Consider the following 21,700-nt stretch of genomic DNA (forward strand, 5'->3'; position numbering starts at 1 on the left):
TACAAAAACGCGAAGATTCAGAATCTACGTTGAAACGTCAAGGGCACCAAAGAAAAAGGAAACTGGTGAATAAACAACAGACTGCAATTGCAGCTGCGCAGGACGAAGCTCACAAGGACTGTTCCTTGTACCCCACCCTCCCCTCTTCCAAAGACCCATTACTAAAGAATCCTGATCCGTTTGTAGATGGTGGGGGGGATACTGATTCGGAGGAGGAAATATTTTATGCCTCTAATCCTGTCAGCTGACCACCTCCGGTTCCCTGCCTGAACCCTCCCCCCTTACTCTGATGACGAACGTGCCAAGGCTCATAACCTTCCCCCAGCTGTCCTGCCGAATAAGAATTCGGCTTACCACAAACCCGGTGCCTACTGTACTAGGAGTCAATTAAAATTAAAACCTGGAAGGAACACTGAACAAACTCCTTTTGATTTCCACTGCTCCTAAACTAATAAGTCCCGAAGACACCGATGATTTGCAATCAAAGTCTCAGGACCTTAATATCAGACCTTACACTCACCCTGATGTGGAAGGGCCAAAAAGAAATTTCCCGAATAGAAGAGGTTCCTAACCCACAGGCTCTGAATCCGGGACAAGCCCAATTTATGGATCTTTATCAACCATGGAAACCTCATGACTCTCAAGCATTATCAATAAGGCTGCAAATTATGGAAGGAATCCTGAGGGATCTGTTAATTACATTAATAGGACTAAGACCATTTATAATGCTGCCTCCCAAGACCTAATTCACCTCAGAATGCAGCTTTTTGCCTGAAAAATGGGCGAGTTCTGAGAAATTTTACAAGGTAATAATCATACCCAGCTTGTAGTCCGGCACCCGGTGGAAACTATCAGATTGGATTATTACCTGTCTCCATCAAGCAGTGCATCGTGTAGTTGATGTGGGTCAAGTCTTAACATGTAAACCCATCTCGGGCGAAGAGGCTGAGGAGTTCCTTACCCGTTTTAAGGAATGCTATGGCGCTTCTTCTGGTGACACTAACTACCTTACAAGGATGATCATCCCAATTTAATGCCCTATGTATGACTCTCTTACCTGATCAGGTACAGAAAGCTATTAAAACACACAATATCCACTGGCAAGATGCTGAGGTTGCACAATTCAGCCGAGAGGTTTGTTACTTCTGAGAACTAAAGGATCCCAAGAGTAAGGCTACCATCGGCACGGTCAAGACAGAACTTGCCCAAACTGCAGTGGCTAACCTTAAACGCAGGATTCAAAGAAGACCTTTCCGTCTGCAAGGTCAGTCAAGCTAGCAAATGAAACCCTCATACTATCGTCCAGTATGGCACTTCAGTAGAAATGGTACTGTGTATTCACAACATCCCAATGGACCTTGCGGTCCTCCTATGTATCCTTCCCCAACAGTCCATGATGCCCCTATACATCCTCTCATTACTCTTCCCTGCCTCCCCTACCCCCGAGAGTCCCCCAACAACTACACCTTTGTTTCAATTGCAGTGAACTAGGACATTAGTCCAAGAACTGCCCTTTCCATAGCAGTCCCTGGTTCATCACCGCAGTAAAAACAACAGACAATCTCCTGGTCTCCCTCCCCAGTGACCTCAGCAGGTTGCCCCTTTTACTGCACAAAATCCTTTTCAAAACTGACTCCCGGATATAGAGCAGCTTCCTGCTTTGAATTTTCCCATACTTACCGCTAGCCCAGAAGATGGACCTATGCTAATTCTTAACTGTAATGGCCATGATATTGAATTTATGTTTGACACAGGAGCCACTGTTTCATCACTTCCCGTCCATCTTGCTAATGCTTTTGATTTTCAAAACTCGGACGATGATGAAATCCTGCAATGTTTTGATGGTTCCTCTAATGAACATGCATACGCTGTCCATCTGACAGTGGTGTAGAAAAATTGTGCCACGCTCCCTTTTTGCTTTGTTGTTACTAATGGATTACGTATCCCTCTACTCGCTAGAGATCTCCTCTGTCCTCTAAATATTACTATTGAATGTCATGATGATGGTATCCTGATTCAGGATCCACCTCATTTTGTTCAATGCATCAAAACCAAAGCCTCCTCGATGGTGGTCATTTGATTTGGATCCTTATGCTTTCGATCCTATTTTACATAACGTCCCTCACCCCCACATTACTTTAGCTTATGACTCATCCGGGAATGATCTCAGGCTTGAACACATACTATAATCCCTCACTGGGCACTACTCGGCACGCTTGGGTGATTGGTGAGATCAGATCACTAGCTGGTGGCGTTCTTTTCATGTCAGTTCCTCTTCATAGCTGGAAAACTGGCCCTCTCATTTTCCCCTGTGTCACCACTCTCTTGAACCCAGAACACAAAGCCTAAGAAGTAGGTTTTGACACCAAACTTGCCGTGAAATTCAGCTGCTCACTCAAGGATCAATCCTATTTTATGCACAGCCTTAGTCGATTTATGGCAGTCTTCATCATCATCATGCACACCCTCACCCGCAGGACGCAGTATACCCTGGAGTCTGGGTGGACTCTAAAACACAAGTGGGCCTTGCTAAGGTCCCACCCATCTCCATTCTGAACAAACTTAATTCTGTCTTCCTGTCTATACCTCAATACCCCCTGAAACCAAAAGGTGAAGCTGGCATTCAACCTGTCATTGATTCATTTCTACAGCAAGGCCTTCTAGTCCCATGCCATTCTTCTGTCAATACACCTATCTTTCCGATCCCTACACCGGGATGTCCTGAATGTCGTTCACGACCTTCGTGAAGTAAATAAAATCATTGAGGCTCATAATCCTCCAGTTGCTATTCCTGCTACTATCCTCAGCCAAGTTCCAGTTGATGCCAAGCTCTTCACTATCGTTGACCTCCAACATGCATTCTTTTGTCTTCCTTTGCATCCAATAGCCCAATACATTTTTGCCTTTTTTTAAGGGCCACCAATATATGTGGACTTGCCTACCTCAAGGGTTTATTCAGTCGCCAACGCCCTTTTCAGAGACTCTTCACGCCCAGCTTAAATTATTTGAATTTCCTGGAGACGTTACCCTAGTTCAATACATCGATTACCCCCTCGCTAGCCCTGACAAAGTGTCCAATCACACTGACTCCACTACCTTTCTCAACCATCCACATCAATGTGGCTATATTGTACCCCCCAGCAAAGTTAAGACTAATCAGAAAGAAGTTAAGTTCCTAGGTACTCTCATTTCTGAATTCGATCGGTGCTTGACACGTGAACGTATTGATCCTATTCTTTGTATTGCCCCTCTAACCACTCCTAAACAGATACGGTAGTTTCTCGACCTCATCAATTATTGCCGACAATGGATTCCTAATTGTGCCCTTCTGATCAAAAATTATCTCCCCGTCCTCGATTAGTGAGCCTTAACGGTATGAACTCGCCCCATAACAACTACAAGTCTTTATGGAGCTTAAAACTACCCTCTCTTCAGCACCCATGCTAGGCCGACGTTTGTATGACTGCCACTTTCATCTTTATGTTGCCATCCTTGATACCTGTGCTTCAGCTGTTCTCACCCAGCAGCATGGCTCCTCTTGGCGCCCTATTGCCTATTTTTCTACTAAGCTTGACCCTGTTGCTCAAGGTATGCCTTCCTGCACCCAGATTCTCTCTGCCATCCATACTATGGTAGTGGCTGCCTCTAATATAACTTTACATCAAAATGTAGAAGTCTGTACCTCGCATTCTGCAGTATCCTTGCTGATTTCTAAACATACTCAACACCTCGTTAAGGTTCGTCTCAGTCGCTGTGAGATTTCATTACTTCTGAATCCGTTTCTCTCCTTTCAATGCTGCTCTAACACTAACCCCCCTACATTCCTGCAGGAAGAACCGCTTGAACTGCCTGATCCTCCCCATGATTGTGTTCTCATAAATGAACTTGTTACTAAACCATGTCCTGATCTTACGGACGACACAGATGTGATCAACAAAACGGGTCAAGATGCAGGGAAGATACCTGCCCAACTGTCGTCTGATTCATATGGATGGAAGTTTACTTGCTGGCTATGATCGCTGTGTGGATGGATCGTGTGGGATGTACTGATAGTCCTTGGTCTCATCCTAGGAATATACACTGTCATCCGCGTATGCGTGAAATGGACTGTACATTTGTTTTTCACCTAAGCCAAAGAAGAGTCTGCTTAATTGATCCTTGTCTAACCCTCTACCTCCATGCTCGAACTTCCATGCTGAAATCCAGTATCTTTCAGACTCTGCTCCTCTGGACGATGACCTAGCAGAGGAGGCACTTGATTTATTTGAAAATACAAATTGACTGAATGGACTAATTGTTATAAGCCAAGTAGTTGTCATGAATTAACAAAAGAAGAGAATAAGAAAGTCTATAGCCATAAAACTTGTCTTTAAACATTTAAACTAAAATATAATATTGAATTATAGAGCACATTTGCTGCACACTAGAAAATAGACAGGCAGGGAGGCTTGGTAAAAGGGGAGAACTCAAGGTATGCAGAAGATTATCAAGTGATAACAGGATACCCTAAGGCAATTAAGTACATTTGCCTTAACAGTGAATCTGTGCAAATAGGACATAGAGTGATAACATTCATGGCTGTTCTCTTGTGAAATTAATGACAGCGTTTGATTCTGACCCCGAAACGAAACTTGGTACTGTCAAAAGCCTTGTAATTGACAGTCAGGTCCTGTGAATTATAATGGATTCTTATTACCCTTTGCAAGCCAGGCAATCAGAGGGAAAAACACCTTTGCTGTTAGAAGTCCCTGACTTGAGAGTTCAAAAGGACAAGAGAGAGGAACCATTACAGCGCTGGGGCTCCCGAAGCCATTAAAAAATTACCTGCGTTGAATTGAACATAATTGTATTTTTGAGACTTTATGATGGTATTGAGTAGCCATTACCGGTTATTAAATATGAACTCTGTAAAAGGTAATGTTGACGAAGCTTTAACTTACTTGCTGTTCTTGTAGACCACTCTACAGACCTTTCAGACTGTCCCACTGTCAATTCCAACTAATCAGATCTTATGTCTTATTTGAATCACAACCCTGAAAAGAGAACATGTTTAATTCGAAGACTAATGAATCAGTTTAAATGCAACCTTTTGGTAACATCTCAGCCTCGGGTACAGTATGATTCAGTGCCTAAAAAGCAGGAGTCTGCTCCTAGCTTAGAAATTATTCTCGGCCTAACATTGAAGAGATTCTGGCACAATGTGTCAGGAAGCCATTTTATGGTCAAAAGTTTGCCCTCCTGCTAAGAAGCCGTTTTGGAAAATAGTTGAATCTGGCTTGTGACCTGTGCAAGGTTAGGAACTCTCCAATTAGCTCAGACTGGTACCTCTTTATGATAGGAGTTAATCTCGCTAGCAGGCACCTAACTCGGCTGGATATGTTTTTCCCACCTGATGAATGGCTTAGGGCCTGTAGGAGTGATTAGTCAAGCATACAGAGACCTGTCAATTAACTTTTCTTCCTTACGAATTAAGAACATGCAATGTTTTTGTAAACTTTTGTGTAAAGGAAACCACTTTGTAGCAGTACATCAGAGTAACCTGCCAGGGCACTTGAAGAGTTGGTCCCCTACTCTCCTAGGTTTCTAGAAACTAGTTAGTTTAGCTTAACGGTATCAGTGGAGCTATTGCTAAATAAAGGGGTGAACTAAAATTAAACTAAACTGCCTGTAAGAGAATTTTTTTTATTCCAGACTGTCAAAGAGTACGACCTCTGGGACGAATCGTGAGAGGCTACAGGTCTGACTCCACAAGGGATTCCCTGGGCTGTCTCAAATCCCTACTTTAACACTCCAAATCATCCATGTTGACAAGTTAGCCTAAACAGTCTAGTCCCATTTGCTAGCACTCGGCCCATATCCCTCTAAACCCTTCCATCTAGATTCCATTCAAATGTTGTAATTATACCAGCCTTCATGACTTCCTTAAGCAGCTAATTCCATACCCACACCACCCTTTGCGTTAAAAGGTTGTCCCTTAAGTCCCTTTTATTTCTTTGCCCTCTCACCCTAAATGTATGCCATCAAGTTCTAGACTCCTCCCAACTCAGGGAAAAGACCTTGTCTGTTTATCCTATCAATGTCCCTCATGATTTTATAAATCTCTATAAGGTCGCCTCTCAGCCGCCAACGCTCCAGGGAAAACAGCACCAACCTATTCAGCTTATCCCAATAGCTCAAATCCACCAACCCTGGCAATGTCCTTCTAAATCTTTTCTGAACCCTTTCAAGTTTCACAACAAACTTCTGACAGGTAGGAGACCAGAACTGCACACAATATTCTAAAAGTGGTCGAACCAGTGCCCTGCACAGCTGCAACATCACCTCCCAACTTCAATACTTGATACTCTGACCAATAAAGGAAAGCATTCCAAACACTGCCTTCGTTATCCTATCTACCTGTGACTCCACTTTCAAGGAGCTATGAATCTGCACTCTTTGTTCAGCAACACTCCCTTGGATCTTACCATTAAGTGTATAAGTCCTCCTCTGATATGCTTTTCCAAAATGAAGTGCCTCATATGTAAAAAAAAATTAAACTCCATCTGCCACTTCTCAGCCCATTGGCCCATCTGATTAAGGTCCTGTTATCCTCTGAGCTAAGCATCTTCATGTCCACTACACCTCTAATTTTAGTGTCATCTGCAAACTTAGTAACTATACCTCGTATATTGACATCCACAGCATTTATATAAATGATGAAAAGTAGTGGACCCAGCACCCATCCTTGTGGTATACTACTGGTCACAGGCCTCCAGTCTGAAAAGCAACTCTCCACCACCACCCATAAGACCATAAGACATAGGAGTGGAAGTAAGGCCATTCGGCCCATCGAGTCCACTCCGCCATTCAATCATGGCTGATGCGCATTTCAGCTCCACTTACCAGCATCCTCCCCGTAGCCCTTAATTCCTCTAGACAACAAGAATCTATCAATCTCGGCCTTGAAGACATTTAGTGTCCCGGCTTCCACTGCACTTCGTGGCAATGAATTCCACAGGCCCACCACTCTCTGGCTGAAGAAATGTCTCCGCATTTCTGTTCTGAAATGACCCCCTCTAATTCTAAGGCTGTGTCCACGGGTCCTAGTCTCCTCGTTTAACTGAAACAATTTCCTAGCATCCACCTTTTCCAAGCCATGTATTATTTTGTATGCCTCTATTAAGTCTCCCCTCAATCTTCTAAACTCCAACGAATACAATCCCAGTATCCTCAGCCGTTCCTCATATGTTAGACCTGTCATTCCAGGGATCATCCGTGTGAATCTCCGCTGGACACGTTCCAGTGCCAGTATGTCCTTCCTGAGGTGTGGGGACCAAAACTGGACACAGTACTCCAAATGGGGCCTAACCAGAGCTTTATAAAGTCTTAGTAGTACATCTCTGCTTTTATATTCCAACCCTCTTGAGATAAGAGACAACATTGCATTCGCTTTCTCTATCTTCCTACGTGTGAGCTGGTTCTGTATCCAAATGGCTAGTTCTCCCTGTATTCCATGATATCTAACCTTGCGAACCTGTATCCCTTGGGGAATCTTGTCAAACGCCTTACTAAAGTCTATCTAGTACCCTGGCATGTAGGCCATCAGGCCCAGGGGACTTGTCTGCCCTCAATCCTAATAGTTTGCTGTGTACCTTTTCCCTCTCAACGTGGATTGTTTAAGTTCTATCCTTTCTATCACCTCTGATTTGCCCGTTCCAATAGGAATAGCACTATTGTCCTCCAGCTTGAAAACTGAGGAAAAGGATTGACTTAGCATCTCTGCCATTTCAGTGTTCCTCCTATTAACTCACCGGTTTCATTTTCCAAGGGACCATAGCGACTCTGTTCCCTTTAGCATGCCAACAGAAGCTTTTGCTATTCTTTTTGATATTTTGCGCTAGGTTTCTTTCGTAATTTATCATTATTCATTTTTTTTTAGTATCCCTTCGTTTTACGTTTGCAAGTTTTCCAATGTTTCAGCCTTCGAGGTCTGGAATAACATTTCGGAAAAGACTGAAAATGTTTAAAACAACGTTAAAACTTAAAGACAAACCCACCTTTCAGGTGGCTGGCGAGGGGAGCAGGGAACACATTGGCCCCGCCCCCATTGTCTCCGATTGGTTGGATGCCTCGTCGAACCGCACCCAATACACGCGGGGTGACGTCACGGTCTGGTCACCCAGCCCCTGGTGAGTTGGCGCATGTGCAGTGTAGGTCATGTAGCGAGACAAAGGCAGTGTTACTGAGTGGGAGAGGAATGGCGCCGGTGGCTTAAGGAACAAGAACAGGACCCGCTGGAAAAACTGAGCAGCCCTGGCTGCATGTGTCAAGAGAATCCGAGGAAACGTCACGGGTCCAGTGATCCTCCTTCAGAACAGAAACAGGTTTCGGAAACATCCCGGAGAGGTCGCCAGGCCTGAGCGCCCGGGGAGAGGGGACAGTGAGTACCTCCCTCGACACTGTCCTATTCCCCCCGAGTCCAGGAACTCCCCACAGACGTTCGAGACACCACCCACGCCCTCCACCTCCTCCAAGACTTCCGTTTCCCCAGCCCCCAACGCCTCATCTTCACCATGGATACCCAATCCCTCTACACCTCCATCCGCCATGACCAGGGCCTCCAATCCCTCCGTTTCTGCCTCTCCCGACGTCCCCAACAGTACCCTTCCACCGACACTCTCATTCATCTGGCTGAACTGGTCCTCACACTTAACAATTTCTCCTTCGAATCCTCACACTTCCTCCAGACCAAAGGGACAGCGATGGGCACCCGTACGGGCCCCAGCTATGCCTGTCTCTTTGTTGGCTACGTAGAACAGTCCATCTTCCACAATTTAAACGGCACCACTCCCCACCTCTTTCTCCGCTACATTCATGACTGCATTGGCGCCATCTCGTGCACCCGCGAGGAGGTTGAGCAAACTTCACTGACACATTCCACCCTGACCTTAAATTTACCTGCACCATCTGACACCTCACTCCCTTCCTGGACCTCTCCATCTCCATTAATAACGACCGACTCGACACCGGCGTTTTATAAATCCACTGACTCCCACAGCTACCTGGATTACACCTCTTCCCACCCGACCTCCTACAAAAATGCCATCCCGTATTTCCTATTCCTTTGCCTCCGCCGTATCTGCTCCCAGGAGGACCAGTTCCACCACAGAACACACCAGATGGCCTCCTCCTTAAGATACTGCAATTTCCAATCCCACATGGTTAAAGTGCCCTCCAACGCATCTTGTCCACATCCCGCATCTCCGCCCTCAGACCCCACCCCTCCAACCGTAACAAGGATAGAACGCCCCTGGTGCTCACCTTCCACCCTACCAACCTTCGCATAAACCAAATCATCCTCTGACATTTCTGCCACCTCCAAACAAACCCCACCACCAGGGATATATTTCTCTCCCCATCCCTTTCCACCTTCCTCAAAGACCGTTCCCTCTGACTACCTGGTCAGGTCCATGCCCCCCTACGATCCACCCTCCCATCCTGGCACTTTCCCCTGCCACTGCAGGAATTGCAAAACCTGCGCTCATACCTCCTCCCACACCTCCATCCAAGGCCCTAAAAGAGCCTTCCGCATCCGTCAAAGTTTTATCTGCACATTCACCAATATCATTGTATCCGTTGCTCCAGATGTGGAGACTGGACCCCTCCGAGCAGAGCGCTTTAGGGAACACCTCTGGGACACCCGCACCAATCAACCACACCGCCCCGTGGCCCAACATTTCAACTCCCCCTCCCACTCTGCCGAGGACATGGAGGTCCTGGGCCTCCTTTACCACTGCTCCTTCACCACCAGATGCCTGGAGGAAGAACGCCTCATCTTCCGCCTTGGAACACTTCAACCCCAGGGCATCAATGTGGACTTCAACAATTTCCTCATTTCCCCTTCCTCCACCTCACCCCACTTCCAAACTTCCAGCTCAGCACTGTCCCCATGACTTGTCCTACCTGCCTATCTTCTTTTCCACCTATCCACTCCACCACCCCCTCCCCCCATACCAATCACCTTCTTCCCACCCCCACTCACCTATTGTACTCTGTTACTTTCTCCCCACCCCCACCCTACTCTCATTTATCTCTCCACCCTTCAGGATCTCTGCCTGTAATCCTGATGAAGGGCTTTTGCCCGAAATGTTGATTTTACTGCTCCTCGGATGCAGCCTGAACTGCTGTGCTTTTCCAGCACCATTCTAATCTAGACTCTGGTTTCCAGCATCTGCAGTCATTGTTTTTACCGAGAGGAGACAGTGAGACAGGAGAGGATTGGAAACCGCGGGAGGAGGGAGACTGGGGAGTTTATAAACTCCTAGGGGAGGCCTGAGGCCGTGAACAAAAGCTCTACAGGCCCAGTGTTTACTTTGTTTGGGGAAGGACCTCTGGGGGCAACCGGTCGCCATATTCGTGAGGGTAAGATGCATGTTGTCTTGGGGCGGGGAGCGCGAGCATCCATCTTAGTGAGGGCACCATCAACTGTCATTTCTGGGAGAGAATTCCAACTTTGTGGCAGCCTTTGTGTCAACCAGAATTTTATCATTCTGGATGTAAGTTTGCTCGCTGAGCTGGAAGGTCATTTTCAGATGTTTCATCACCATACTAGGTAACATCATCAGTGAGTCGAGTGAAGCGCTGGTATTATGTCCTGCTTTCTATTTATGTCTTTTGGTTTTAGGATGGGTGATATCATTTCTGTTCTTTTTTCTCAGAGCATGGTAGATGGGGTCCAAATCAATAGATTTCCAGTTGGAATGACATGTTCCAAGGAAGTCTTGTGTGTGTTTCTGGTTGGCTTATTGGATGGTAGCTTGTCATAGGATGGATGTATGGTCCCAGTCAACATGGTGTCCTCCTTTGTCTGTATGTAAAGATACTAGTGATAGTGGATCATGTGTTTTTGTGGCTAGTTGATGTTCATATATCCTGGTGGCTAGTTTTATTCCTGTTTGTCAGATGTCGTGTTTGTTACAGTCATAGAATCCCTATGTGTGGGAATATGCCCTTTGGCCCAACAGCTCCATACCGACCCTGTAGAGAGTATGCCAGCAAAGCCCATTCCTGTACAATTACCCCTGACTTATGTACCACTATGGGCAATTTTAGCATGTCCAATTCACTTAGCCTGCGTATCTTTGGATTGTGGGAGGAAACCGGAGCATCCGGAGGAAACCACAGACACTGGGAGATTGTGCACACTCCACACAGACAGTCACCCCAGGATGGGATTGAACCTGGTGCTGTGAGGCAGCAGTGCTAACCACTTATATTTCAACAGTCTTTCAACTTTAAACACATTCATCACAGTCTTCCCAGAGGATTAGACTGTTCTCTCTCATTAGAGATGGCTGGTGGTGGTTTATCTTGAGGGTCACCACACCTCAGCCGAGGGGAAAGGCCGAGAAGGAGATCCTCACATTTCTCCAGCTTGGGTGATACATAATGTGAAGCGAGGAGAAAGTGAGGTCTGCAGATGCTGGAGATCAAAGTTGAAACTTTATTGCTGGAACAGCACAGCAGGTCAGGCAGCATCCAGGGAACAGGAGATTCGACGTTTCGGGCACAGGCCCTTCTTCAGGAATGAGCAGAGAGTGTTCAGCAGGAGAAGATAAAAGGTAGGGAGGAGGGACTTGGAGGAGGGGCGTTGGAATGTGAAGCACCTTGGTATACTTTTGTTGAAATGTTATCATCAGTATTAGCTGCTGCTGTTGCTGTCATTTATTGGCAAGACTCATGTCAAGTGAAACAATTTCAGGGAGAAATTGGCAGCTGGCAGAGCTCCCCCACCCAATGCCAAAAAAGTTAATGCTTTTGTTGTGAAAGAAAATTGGCAAAGAAAAAAAAAATAAAGTGTCATGTACCTTTAGAAAGAGTGGAAGGGTTGATTTTTCAAAATAAATGAAAACAACATTTATGAATTGGAGCAACAAACTAAATTAACAACGCAGGTTTCTTTTCACATAACTGCACTACTGAAAATGTCTGTATTATGGGAAAATGTTATGCACTAAAATCTGTTCTTATTTTGTAAAGAGTCAGGTCAATAGGTTTAATTTTGTCAACAGTGATCAATAAGATCTTGATTTATACAGCATCTCTGTGATATACACTGGGAGTTAATATTTGATCGAGTAAGCCTCCAGTGACCACCACAAGAACAAAGTTTTTCCCTGTCTGAACTGTCAGAAAAGATGTGCTTTCTTCACAAATTTTGACTTCTTGGTATGTTTGTATGTCTTGCAATATTTGATTTTAAAATATGTAATTTACAGTGAAAATGAATTGTTTGTGCTTTTTAATGTTAAGTTTCAGGTACGCTGATAAGAAACGGTGTATGCATTTAGGCCGTCTAAAAATAGAATGCTTTTCATACTCAAAGTTGCTGTGCAAACAAAACACAATTTGGGAGGTGATGGTTGTTCCCTATCTCAAAGCCAATATAAATAATACCTGTGCTGTCAACACATGCAACCACTGCCTTTCACTCTTTTTTTTGAAAATCATTGGGAATTTAACACATCACACTACTGCAGCAGAATCTGAGCACGTCACATCGGGCTTCCAATCAGGATGCTGTAACAAACCTCAACCTAATTTGGGATGTTGGGGAAAGTGAAAAATAAATGAATCACTAGTATATACCTTGTGGTTAAAGAGCGCTACAACAGTATTGTACGGACATGTCAGCTGTCTTGGTGAGACCTAACTTTACTCTGCGACACCTTGATTGGTTGTCGCTGACTGCATGTAAAACGAAACATTATGGAGTAAAGACATTTTTGCGACTGAAACTGTTTTATTTGGCCTTCAGCAGTCACACCTACACTTTTACCATATATTTTGCTGCTTATTTTGATTTAACTTGATGATATGTAACCTCAGTTGCTAAACAACCCTCAGTGGAGCCTCAAGCGTTATTTGAGATCCAACACAAAAGCCAACTTCTTCCGAATACAAAATGTTGCAGACTACAAAGAAAAATCATACAAAAGCATTTATCAACACCCAGATCGATTTACCGCAAGAAATAGCAGTATTGGTCATTCTGCTCCACCATTCAGTGAGATCATGTCTGATCTGATAACCCTCAATTCCATTTTCCTGCCTTTTCCCCAAAACCCTTGATTCCCCACTGATCTTCCATTGACACCTTCAATTTTTCAGAAGCTTAACTTATCTAGAACTTTGAAGACTGAGACACTTGGACACACAGTACCAACATCAATCCTTGTTAATTGTCCTTGCTTCTGTACCACAGAAAATTGTTTTCTGGATCCTTGTTTGAGTCTACAAACTGCTCAATAAACTCAAACAACCCTCCTCTGTTCTTCTAATGAGCCAATATCTCTGATAGCTCCACTTCAATGAAACTGAAAAAGCTTGCTATCAGTTTTGGTTGCAGCCAATAGGGCCAGGATTAAAGATGATTCTCATTTTCCTAAATACTTGGAATAGATTCAATTGATTTTAAACAAACAAGATCTGACACATGTTTGGGTTCATTTGAGAAGTTTAGCAGAATTGTTTTTCTCAGATGGGACAATGAAACTTCTTTAGATTGTTTCCACTATTGGAGGTCTACCTCCAGTTCTTAGCACATTATAATGATCTTCTGAACTAGTTTTATTTCATTATATCCATCCCTTTAAACAAACCAATTCTTCCCATAAGTAAATTCATCCATCTCCAGCACATTTCTAGGTGATATTTTTCCTTAAATTCCATTAAAATGTCCTATCACTTTCCTTAAATCTATGCCCCCTAATTGCTGAAGCCGTCCACCAAGGGGAAAAGTTTCTTCCTATCTAGACCCTAAGTGTCTTATCTGTACAAACAGGTCCTCACCCAGCCTTCTGTGCTCTAAGGAAAATACCCTCAGCTGATCTAATCACTCTCATAGCTGAAACCCACCAACATGCACCACCCTGGGTTAGTATTCCCTTCTGCACCCTTTCTAGTGCCATCACATCCTTCTAATAATGTGACGACCAGATCCACTACTCCAGCTGTGGCCCAACGAATGTCTTGTACAGTTCCATCATGATCTCCTGGCTCTCATGTTCAATGCCTTAACTATTAAGGGCAAGTATTTCATATGCCGCCTTAACCATTTCATCCACATGTCCTGTTGCCTTCAAGAATCTATGAACACATATACCTTTCTCTGATCTTCAGTACATTCTAAGTTCTTGTGATTCATCATGTACTCCCTTGCCCGTTGATCCTCCTGAAATGTACCATCTCAATCTTTTCAGGATTGAACTCCATCTGTCATTGTTCTGCCCATCTGACCAACCCATCTTTATTGTCCTGTAGTCTAAAACTTTCCTCCTTGCCATATATTAGTGTGAGTTCTGAATTTCTTTTGGGCCTGATTTATTTAGGTTGCTGTGTGTTTATTTTGTGGGATATTTTAAGAAGATTGGGAGGACACTTGGATCCAGTATCTCTTTATACCCAAAGAAGAAACTCAAACCAGAATTTTTTTTATCCAGTGTTTTCCCTGGTAACATTTTCGCAATGACTTCAATTCCTGCAACACCCTTAGCTTAACATAAACTATGTTCAAATCAAGACATTACTGAATGGAGATCATAACTTCTTGTACTATTAAATCTGTCTCAAGCAATGCTGCAAATTAGGTAACCTTGCATTATTATTTTATAACTGTGCTCAAAACCTTTTCTAAAAAGTGACCGGATGAAGATTGAAGTTGACTGAACTGCTTTCTTCATTTTATAATATTGCCAAAAAAAGTACATGTTCGAACATATGCAATCTTTCTCTTTCTCTAAAATAGGTAATGAGGTGAAAGGGAATAATGGACAAAGCAATGAAAACAATGCTGACTCTAATTCAGCAAGTATGTTCTTTTCAATAAGTTTAATTCAATATTTACATTAATTACAGTTATGTGAGTGACACAAATAACAATACTTTAAGGCTGTTAATTAAGTTTAGAAATTCAATCACACTCTGTGTAGATGGCTTAAAATCATTATATCAAAAGCTTAAAGCGCTTGCATAAAACACGAAACCTCAGTTATGTTTATTATTTCCCAAAATGGGTTATCAAGTAAAAGGGAAGTATTCTTGGAGATTTGATGACAGCGGGCAAAATGGCAACTCTAATTTCGCAAGTATGCAAGGTTTAAGCTTAAAATGCATGACAGGTTTATTTATCCAAGAAATAAGCACCTTTACTCTCTCTAATATTAGCTCCAATTATCAATATTTGATATGAAATTAGAAGATCTAGCTTGAGAAATCTACAACATATTGCCACACGCTTGCCATAAATACGACAGTAAAAGTAGTGAAAATTAAGTCAGATCTTTGTGGTTACAGATCCATAAGATACAGAAGCAGAATCGGTCCATTCGACTTGTTGAGTCTGCTCCACCATTCGATCATGGCCAATGTTTCTCAACCCCATTCTCCTGCCTCCTCCCTGTAACCCTTGATTTCTTTACTAATCAAGAGCCTATCTTTATCTGTTTTAAAAGCACTCAGTTACTTTCCTCATTTCAGTGGCAATGAGTTCCACAGAGTCACCTCTTTCTGACTGAAAAAAAATCTTCCTTATCTCATCCCAGCATTTCTTGCCACGGAGAACTATGGGGGCAGAGTCCATGTCTATACTTCCTTGCATGGTAATTTGTAAATAACATTTGTTTTTTCAGGTTCATTAGCTGCTGCTTAAGTGTGTTGGTAGATTTGTGGGCTACCATGATGCAGAGAGGTTTGAGTTGTCTGGACATCATTTCACAGATGTCTTTGATGTAAGGTAATGTGGCTAGGGTTTCTGCGCGTGAGTCTGCTTGTTTGAGTTTGTTGTTGAGAAATCAGCGGACAGGGTTTATTGGGTACCGTTCTTCTTGAATATGCTGTATAAATATTTATCTTCTGCTCTTCGTAGTTCCTGGGTGGTGCAGTGTGTAGTGGCTCGTTGAAATAGTGTCCTGATGCAGATTTGTTTGGGATGATTTGCTTCTGCATTAGGTACTTGGGTCTGTGTATGTTGTTTTCCTGTAGACGTTAGTCTGAAGTTCCCTATTGACTGTTCGCTCTACTGACATCTAGAAATGGCACTTTGTTGTTCTCTTTTGTGAATTTTATGCCAGTAAGGATATTGTTGATGGTGCTGTAGGTTTCCTCTAATTTGTTTCATTTTGTGATGACCGGTGTCATCACTGTGGCGGACCCAAAATTTGGGTTGGAGCGTTGGGAGGGCTGTTTGTTCGAGTCTCTGCATTATTGCTTCTGCTAGGAACCTTGATATTGGTGGTCTCATGGGTGTTCTGTTGATTTATTTGTAGGGCTTGTTATTAAATGTGAAGTGGGTGATAAGATATGGGTCCACAAGCTTGACAATGTTATCTTTGCTGATGACGTTGGTGCTGTTTGGTGTTTGTGTCTTTGGTGGTTCTTGTAGTGTAGTCAGTGTTTCTTTGGCCACGTTGATGTTAATGGATGTGAACGGGGCTGTTATGTAAAAGGACAGCATTATTTCATCCTCCTCTATCTTGGTGTCTTTGGTGTTCAGGAATTCTTTGGTGGAGTGAATGGAGTGGCATGAATCTTCTACTCAGTGTTTTAGTCTTCAGTGGAGTTCTTTGACTAGTCTGTATATTGGTGTTCCAAGTAGTGAGACTATGGCCTGAGGTGGGCTTCTGGTTTGAAGAGGAGGAGAACAACAACAAAGTGCCATTCCTAGATGTCACAGTAGAGCGAACAGTCAATGGGGAACTTCACACTAGCGTCTACAAGAAACAATACACACGGACCAAATACCTAACTACAGAAGCAATCATCCCAACACCCACAAACGAAGCTGCATCAGGAGATTATTTCAACGAGCCACCACACATTGCAGCCCAGAGGAACTGCGAAGAGCAGAAGAGAAACACGTATACGTATTCAAGAAGAATGGATACCCAATAAACCCAGTCCGCTGATTTCTCATTGATGCTTCCAAGCTGACCCTCAAATTTGGTTTGTCCCTGCATTCTTTCCTGGCTGTCTTTTGTGGGTTTTGAAAACTTTCCCAATCCTCTGACTGAGGATAAGAGTTGGGAAGTTGTGTTGTGGCTGTACAGGACATTGGGTAGACCACTTTTGGAATATTGTGTGCAATTCTGGTCTCGCTCCTATCAGAATGATGTTGTGAAACTTGAAAGGGTTCAGAACGCATTTAAAAGGATGTTGCCAGGGTTTGAGCTGAATGGGCTGGGCTGTTTTTCCTCGTGTATCAGAGGCTGAGGGGTGACTGAGAGTCATTAATAAAATCATGAGAGGCATGGATAGGGTAAATAGACAAGGACATTTCCCTGGGTGAGAGAGTTCAGAACTAGAGGGTAAAAGGTTTAGGGTGGAGGAGGGCAAGATTTAAAAGGGTCCTAAGGAGTCACCTTTTCATGCAGAGGGTGGTGTGTGTAAGGAATGAGCTGCCAGAGGAAGTGGTGGATGTTGATACAGCTATGACATTTAAAAGGCATCTGGATAGGTATATGAATAGGAGAGATTTAGAGGGATATGGGCCAAGTGCTGGCAAATGGGACTAGATTAGGCTAGGATATCTGGTTGGCCCGAAGGGGCTGTTTCTGTGCTGTAGATCTGACTCTGGCTTGCCACTAACATTTGCCATGTCTGTATGTTTAGTTTCTCTCGGGTTGTCTGTGTCAATGCCTTGATGTCACATTCCACCCACCACCACCCCCACCCACCACAGGGACGATAACCAATTCATGTCTTTTTTTTTATCAAGAAGCTGTATTGCAGGTTCAACCTGAATTTACACTTGTTTTGCTTCCCAAAATCAGACTTGCTCACTCCAGCAATATCCCAATATCCTGAAAGATATTAACTTTCACGTGGTGTTATCCAAAATTCGAAGGTGTCAGTCCTGACGTTTTTGCTTTTTCTGTCCCTGTAAGATCCTGAATCAGCACCTTCAGGAGAATTAATTTGAGGGAGTGAGAATAGAGGAAGAGAGAGAGTGTGGGATGCTTTCAATTTTGTGGAACAGCAAAAGAAAAAAATGTTCTGCAGAAAGTGGAGTAGCTTGTTCTGAATTTCTACCCTGGACTGACCGTGATGACTTTTGTAATCTCTTTTTCCAGAGTATTTGAAGATGTGAAGACTGAAGTTTAAAAATCAACAGATGAAGGGCCTATGCCTGAATCGTCGATTCTCCTGCTGTTTGGATGCTGCCTGACCTGCTGTGCTGTTCCAGCACCGCACTTTTCAACTCCTCTCCAGCGTCTACAGTCCCCACTTTCACATCGATGTCTGACAGTCACTCAATCCATCGGGACCTCAACGATTTTGAACCATGATTCTGTGAGAAGGAGCAAAACATTTTGGTTCCTGTTTCAGACCATTTTCAGCATTAGTGGGACTGAATGAGAGTCTCTACTGTTACAGCGCACTCTGTGTAAAGCCTGAAACAGTTATACGGCCAGGAAAGAGGAATTTACTGTGGGCAGGGGCCATACACAGGGCTGTAGCTGCGGCCATGGTGAAACCAGAGGAATCCCACACCGTGGAGAAACCATGGAAGTGTTGCGACTGCGGGAGAGGCTTCAATGCCCCATCTGTCCTGGAGATTCATCGGCGAAGTCACACCGGGGAAAGGCCATTCTCCTGCCCCGAGTGTGGGAAAGGCTTTACTTGCTCCTCCCACCTGCTGGACCACCGCCGAGTCCACACTGGGGAGAAGCCATTCTCCTGCCCTGAGTGTGGGAAGGGCTTCACCTACTCCTCCCACCTGCTGGCCCACCAGCGCGTCCACGCTGGGGAGAGGCCCTTCCCTTGCTCTGAATGTGGGAAGGCCTTCAGCAAATCCTCAGACCTGCTGAAGCACCAACGGGTCCACAGAGGGGAGAGGCCATTCAGCTGCCCTGAGTGCGGGAAGGCCTTCAGTGATTCCTCTACCCTGCTGAGGCACCAGTGGGTCCACACAGGGAAAAGACCGTACTCGTGCCCTGAGTGCAGGAAGGGCTTCACCCGCTCTTCTGCTCTGCTGACCCATCTGCGGGTCCACTCGGGTGAGAAGCCCTTCAGCTGCCCCGAGTGTGGGATGGCCTTCAGCAGGTCTTCCCACCTGCTGAGGCACCAGCGGGTCCACACTGGGGAGAGGCCCTTCTCCTGCCTCCAGTGCGGAAAGTGCTTTACCCAGCCCTCCAACCTGCTGACCCACCAGCGGATCCACACCTGCGAGAGACCGTTCTCCTGCCCCGAGTGCGGGAAGGCTTTTGCTGTTTCCTCTCACCTCGTGGTCCACCGGCGGGTCCACACAGGGGAGAGGCCATTCAGTTGTCCCGAGTGCGGGAAGGCCTTCAGCAATTCCTCTGCCCTGCTTCGGCACCAGCGCGTCCACACTGGAGAGAAGCCGTTCTCCTGCCCCGAGTGCGGGAAGGGCTTTACCCGCTCCTCCACACTGCTGACCCACCGGCGGGTCCACACGGGGGAGAGGCCATTCAGCTGCCCCGAGTGCAGGAAGGCCTTCAGTGATTCCTCTGCCCTGCTGAAGCACCAGCGAGTCCACACCGGGGAGAGGCCCTTCAGCTGCCCTGAGTGCGGGAAGAGGTTTACATTTTCCCGCAACTTGCGGAAGCACCAGCGGGGGCACCAGCGCTCACAACAATCAGATTCCACTGCTGACATTGCCATGAGTCCTCCCCAGGACTGATTCTCCTGACAGTGGGTGCAGTGGGAGAGTTGGTGCACTGTATTTGTTTTCCATTGGACTGCAACCTCACGGCTCAGGGGTGGCATTGTGACTCAGTGATTAGCACTGCCTCATGGCACCAGGAACCAAGGATCAATTCCACCCTTGGGGCGACTGTCTGTGTGGAGTTTGTGGAGGGTAGGAGAATGGATGAGATAAGAAACCGCTACCTTTCTTGAGACAAGTCTCCCGGAGAGAAGTTGCTGACTGACTGTCTGATCTGTTGATCCTCACAGTGCCCCATTGCCCTCAGTTAATTGGAGGAGGTCCACACGGTAGTACCGAAGCCCCTCTTTAGACAGTGGAAGGAAACCTGTGCAGACAGGGAAAACGTGCAAACTCCACACAGTTACCTGAGGCTGGAATTGAACCTGGGTCGCATATGCTGTGAGGTAGCAATGTGCCACCCCAATATGTTATAAAACTGGAATAAACCTACTAAGTTGGAAATGTGTCCATACCAAGAACTTACTGTAAATGTTTGGAAGCAAACGTCCACCGGAATTGTCTTTGGGATGGATCCAAAACTAACTTCGTTAATGATTGAAATTACTTTGACCTCTGGAACTGTCTGCCAGAGAGTGTGTTGGAGTCAGATTCAATTATGGATCATTAAACTGAAAAGGAAGGCAATTGCAGTGTTCAGTGAAGAATAGTACAAGGTACTGTAGTGGGCGGCACGGTGGCACAGTGGTTAGCACGGTGGGCGGCACGGTGGCACAGTGGAGATCCGGGTTCAATTCCCGCCTCAGGCGACTGACTGTGTGGAGTTTGCACGTTCTCCCCGTGTCTGCATGGGTTTCCTCCGGGTGCTCCGGTTTCCTCCCACAGTCCAAAGATGTGCAGGTCAGGTGAATTGGCCATACTAAATTGCCCGTAGTGTTAGGTAAGGGGTAGATGTAGGGATATGGGTGGGTTGCGCTTCGGCGGGGCGGTGTGGACTTGTTGGGCCGAAGGGCCTGTTTCCACACTGTAAGTAATCTAATCTAATATGAGTTTCCTGATTGGGGCTGTTCACTTGCTCCTGTTACCATTTCAGGTTGCTAACTTTTCGTTAGCATCCTGCACATGTTGGGATTTTTTCTCCTTTCTATATCTCCTTGAGTGACTCAGTGACAAATCTAGTTTATGAATTATTCCTATGATATCTCATGAGAGGGTTTATGATATTCACAGTGTGTCCAAGTGACGAAAAACAAACTGTTCATCTTAAATATTTGATTTTAAACAATGGAAATAAAATTAATGTTTGGAAAACACAACTTGCTGTGTAGTAAGATAATCAGAAGTAGGAATGGGAGGAAGTAATTGACCGTTGAGATGCTCTGTCTTTCATTTATCTAAATTCTCTTTCCTGCACTTGTTTTTTCATGACCTCATCTGCTGAAGTGACTACACTCCAAAAGCTTGTGATTTCAACATAAGAGCATAAGAACTAGGAGCAAGAGTCAGCCTTCCAGCCCTTCGAGTCTGCTCCACCACTCAATAAGATCATGACTAATCTTTTCGTGGACTATGCTGCACTTATCTGCGTTTTCACCATATCCTTAATTCTTTTATTTTTCAAAAACGTATCTACTGATTCTAGTGATTGCTGAAGTAATGTCAAATACTTCCCTGGGCAAGGAATTCAATAGATTAACAACCCTCTGGGTGAAGAAGTTTCTTCTCAGTTCAGTTTTAAACCTGCTTCCTCTAATCTTGAGGCCATGCGCTTTTATCCTAGTCTCACCTACCAATGCAACATCCTACTTCTATTTCTTTCATAATGTAATATATTTCTGTAAGATCCCCTCCAAACAAACCTGCTGGACTATAACCTGGTGTCATGTGACTTATGACTAAAAAATTTGTTATTATGCATCCTCATAGGTGTGGGATTTCAGGGCTCGAAGATAGGGACACTACCACTGCGCCATAAAAAAAAACCTCTGCAGCAAATAGGCCTTCTTCTATTGAATGAATGGGCAGAGATTCCTTCTC

The 21,700-nt window shown here is 44.8% G+C and overlaps 1 protein-coding gene across 1 annotated transcript in view; it reads left to right on the plus strand.

Moving 5' to 3' along the window:
- Nucleotides 1–20,979, plus strand: part of LOC122543762 (uncharacterized) — a 98,092-nt gene extending 77,113 nt beyond the window's left edge. Inside the window, exons 5-6 of the mRNA XM_087974354.1 lie at nucleotides 12,522–12,532; nucleotides 18,641–20,979. Coding sequence (XP_087830480.1) covers nucleotides 12,522–12,532; nucleotides 18,641–19,678 — 1,049 coding nt within the window. The 3' untranslated portion in view covers nucleotides 19,679–20,979. The remainder of the gene's footprint in view (nucleotides 1–12,521; nucleotides 12,533–18,640) is intronic.
- The last annotated feature ends 721 nt before the right edge of the window (nucleotides 20,980–21,700 follow it).

Source organism: Chiloscyllium plagiosum, unplaced genomic scaffold, assembly GCF_037043375.1.
Source record: "Chiloscyllium plagiosum isolate Xiang-an unplaced genomic scaffold, Cpla_swu_hap1 HiC_scaffold_27, whole genome shotgun sequence".
NCBI classification, from domain to species: Eukaryota; Metazoa; Chordata; class Chondrichthyes; order Orectolobiformes; family Hemiscylliidae; genus Chiloscyllium; species Chiloscyllium plagiosum.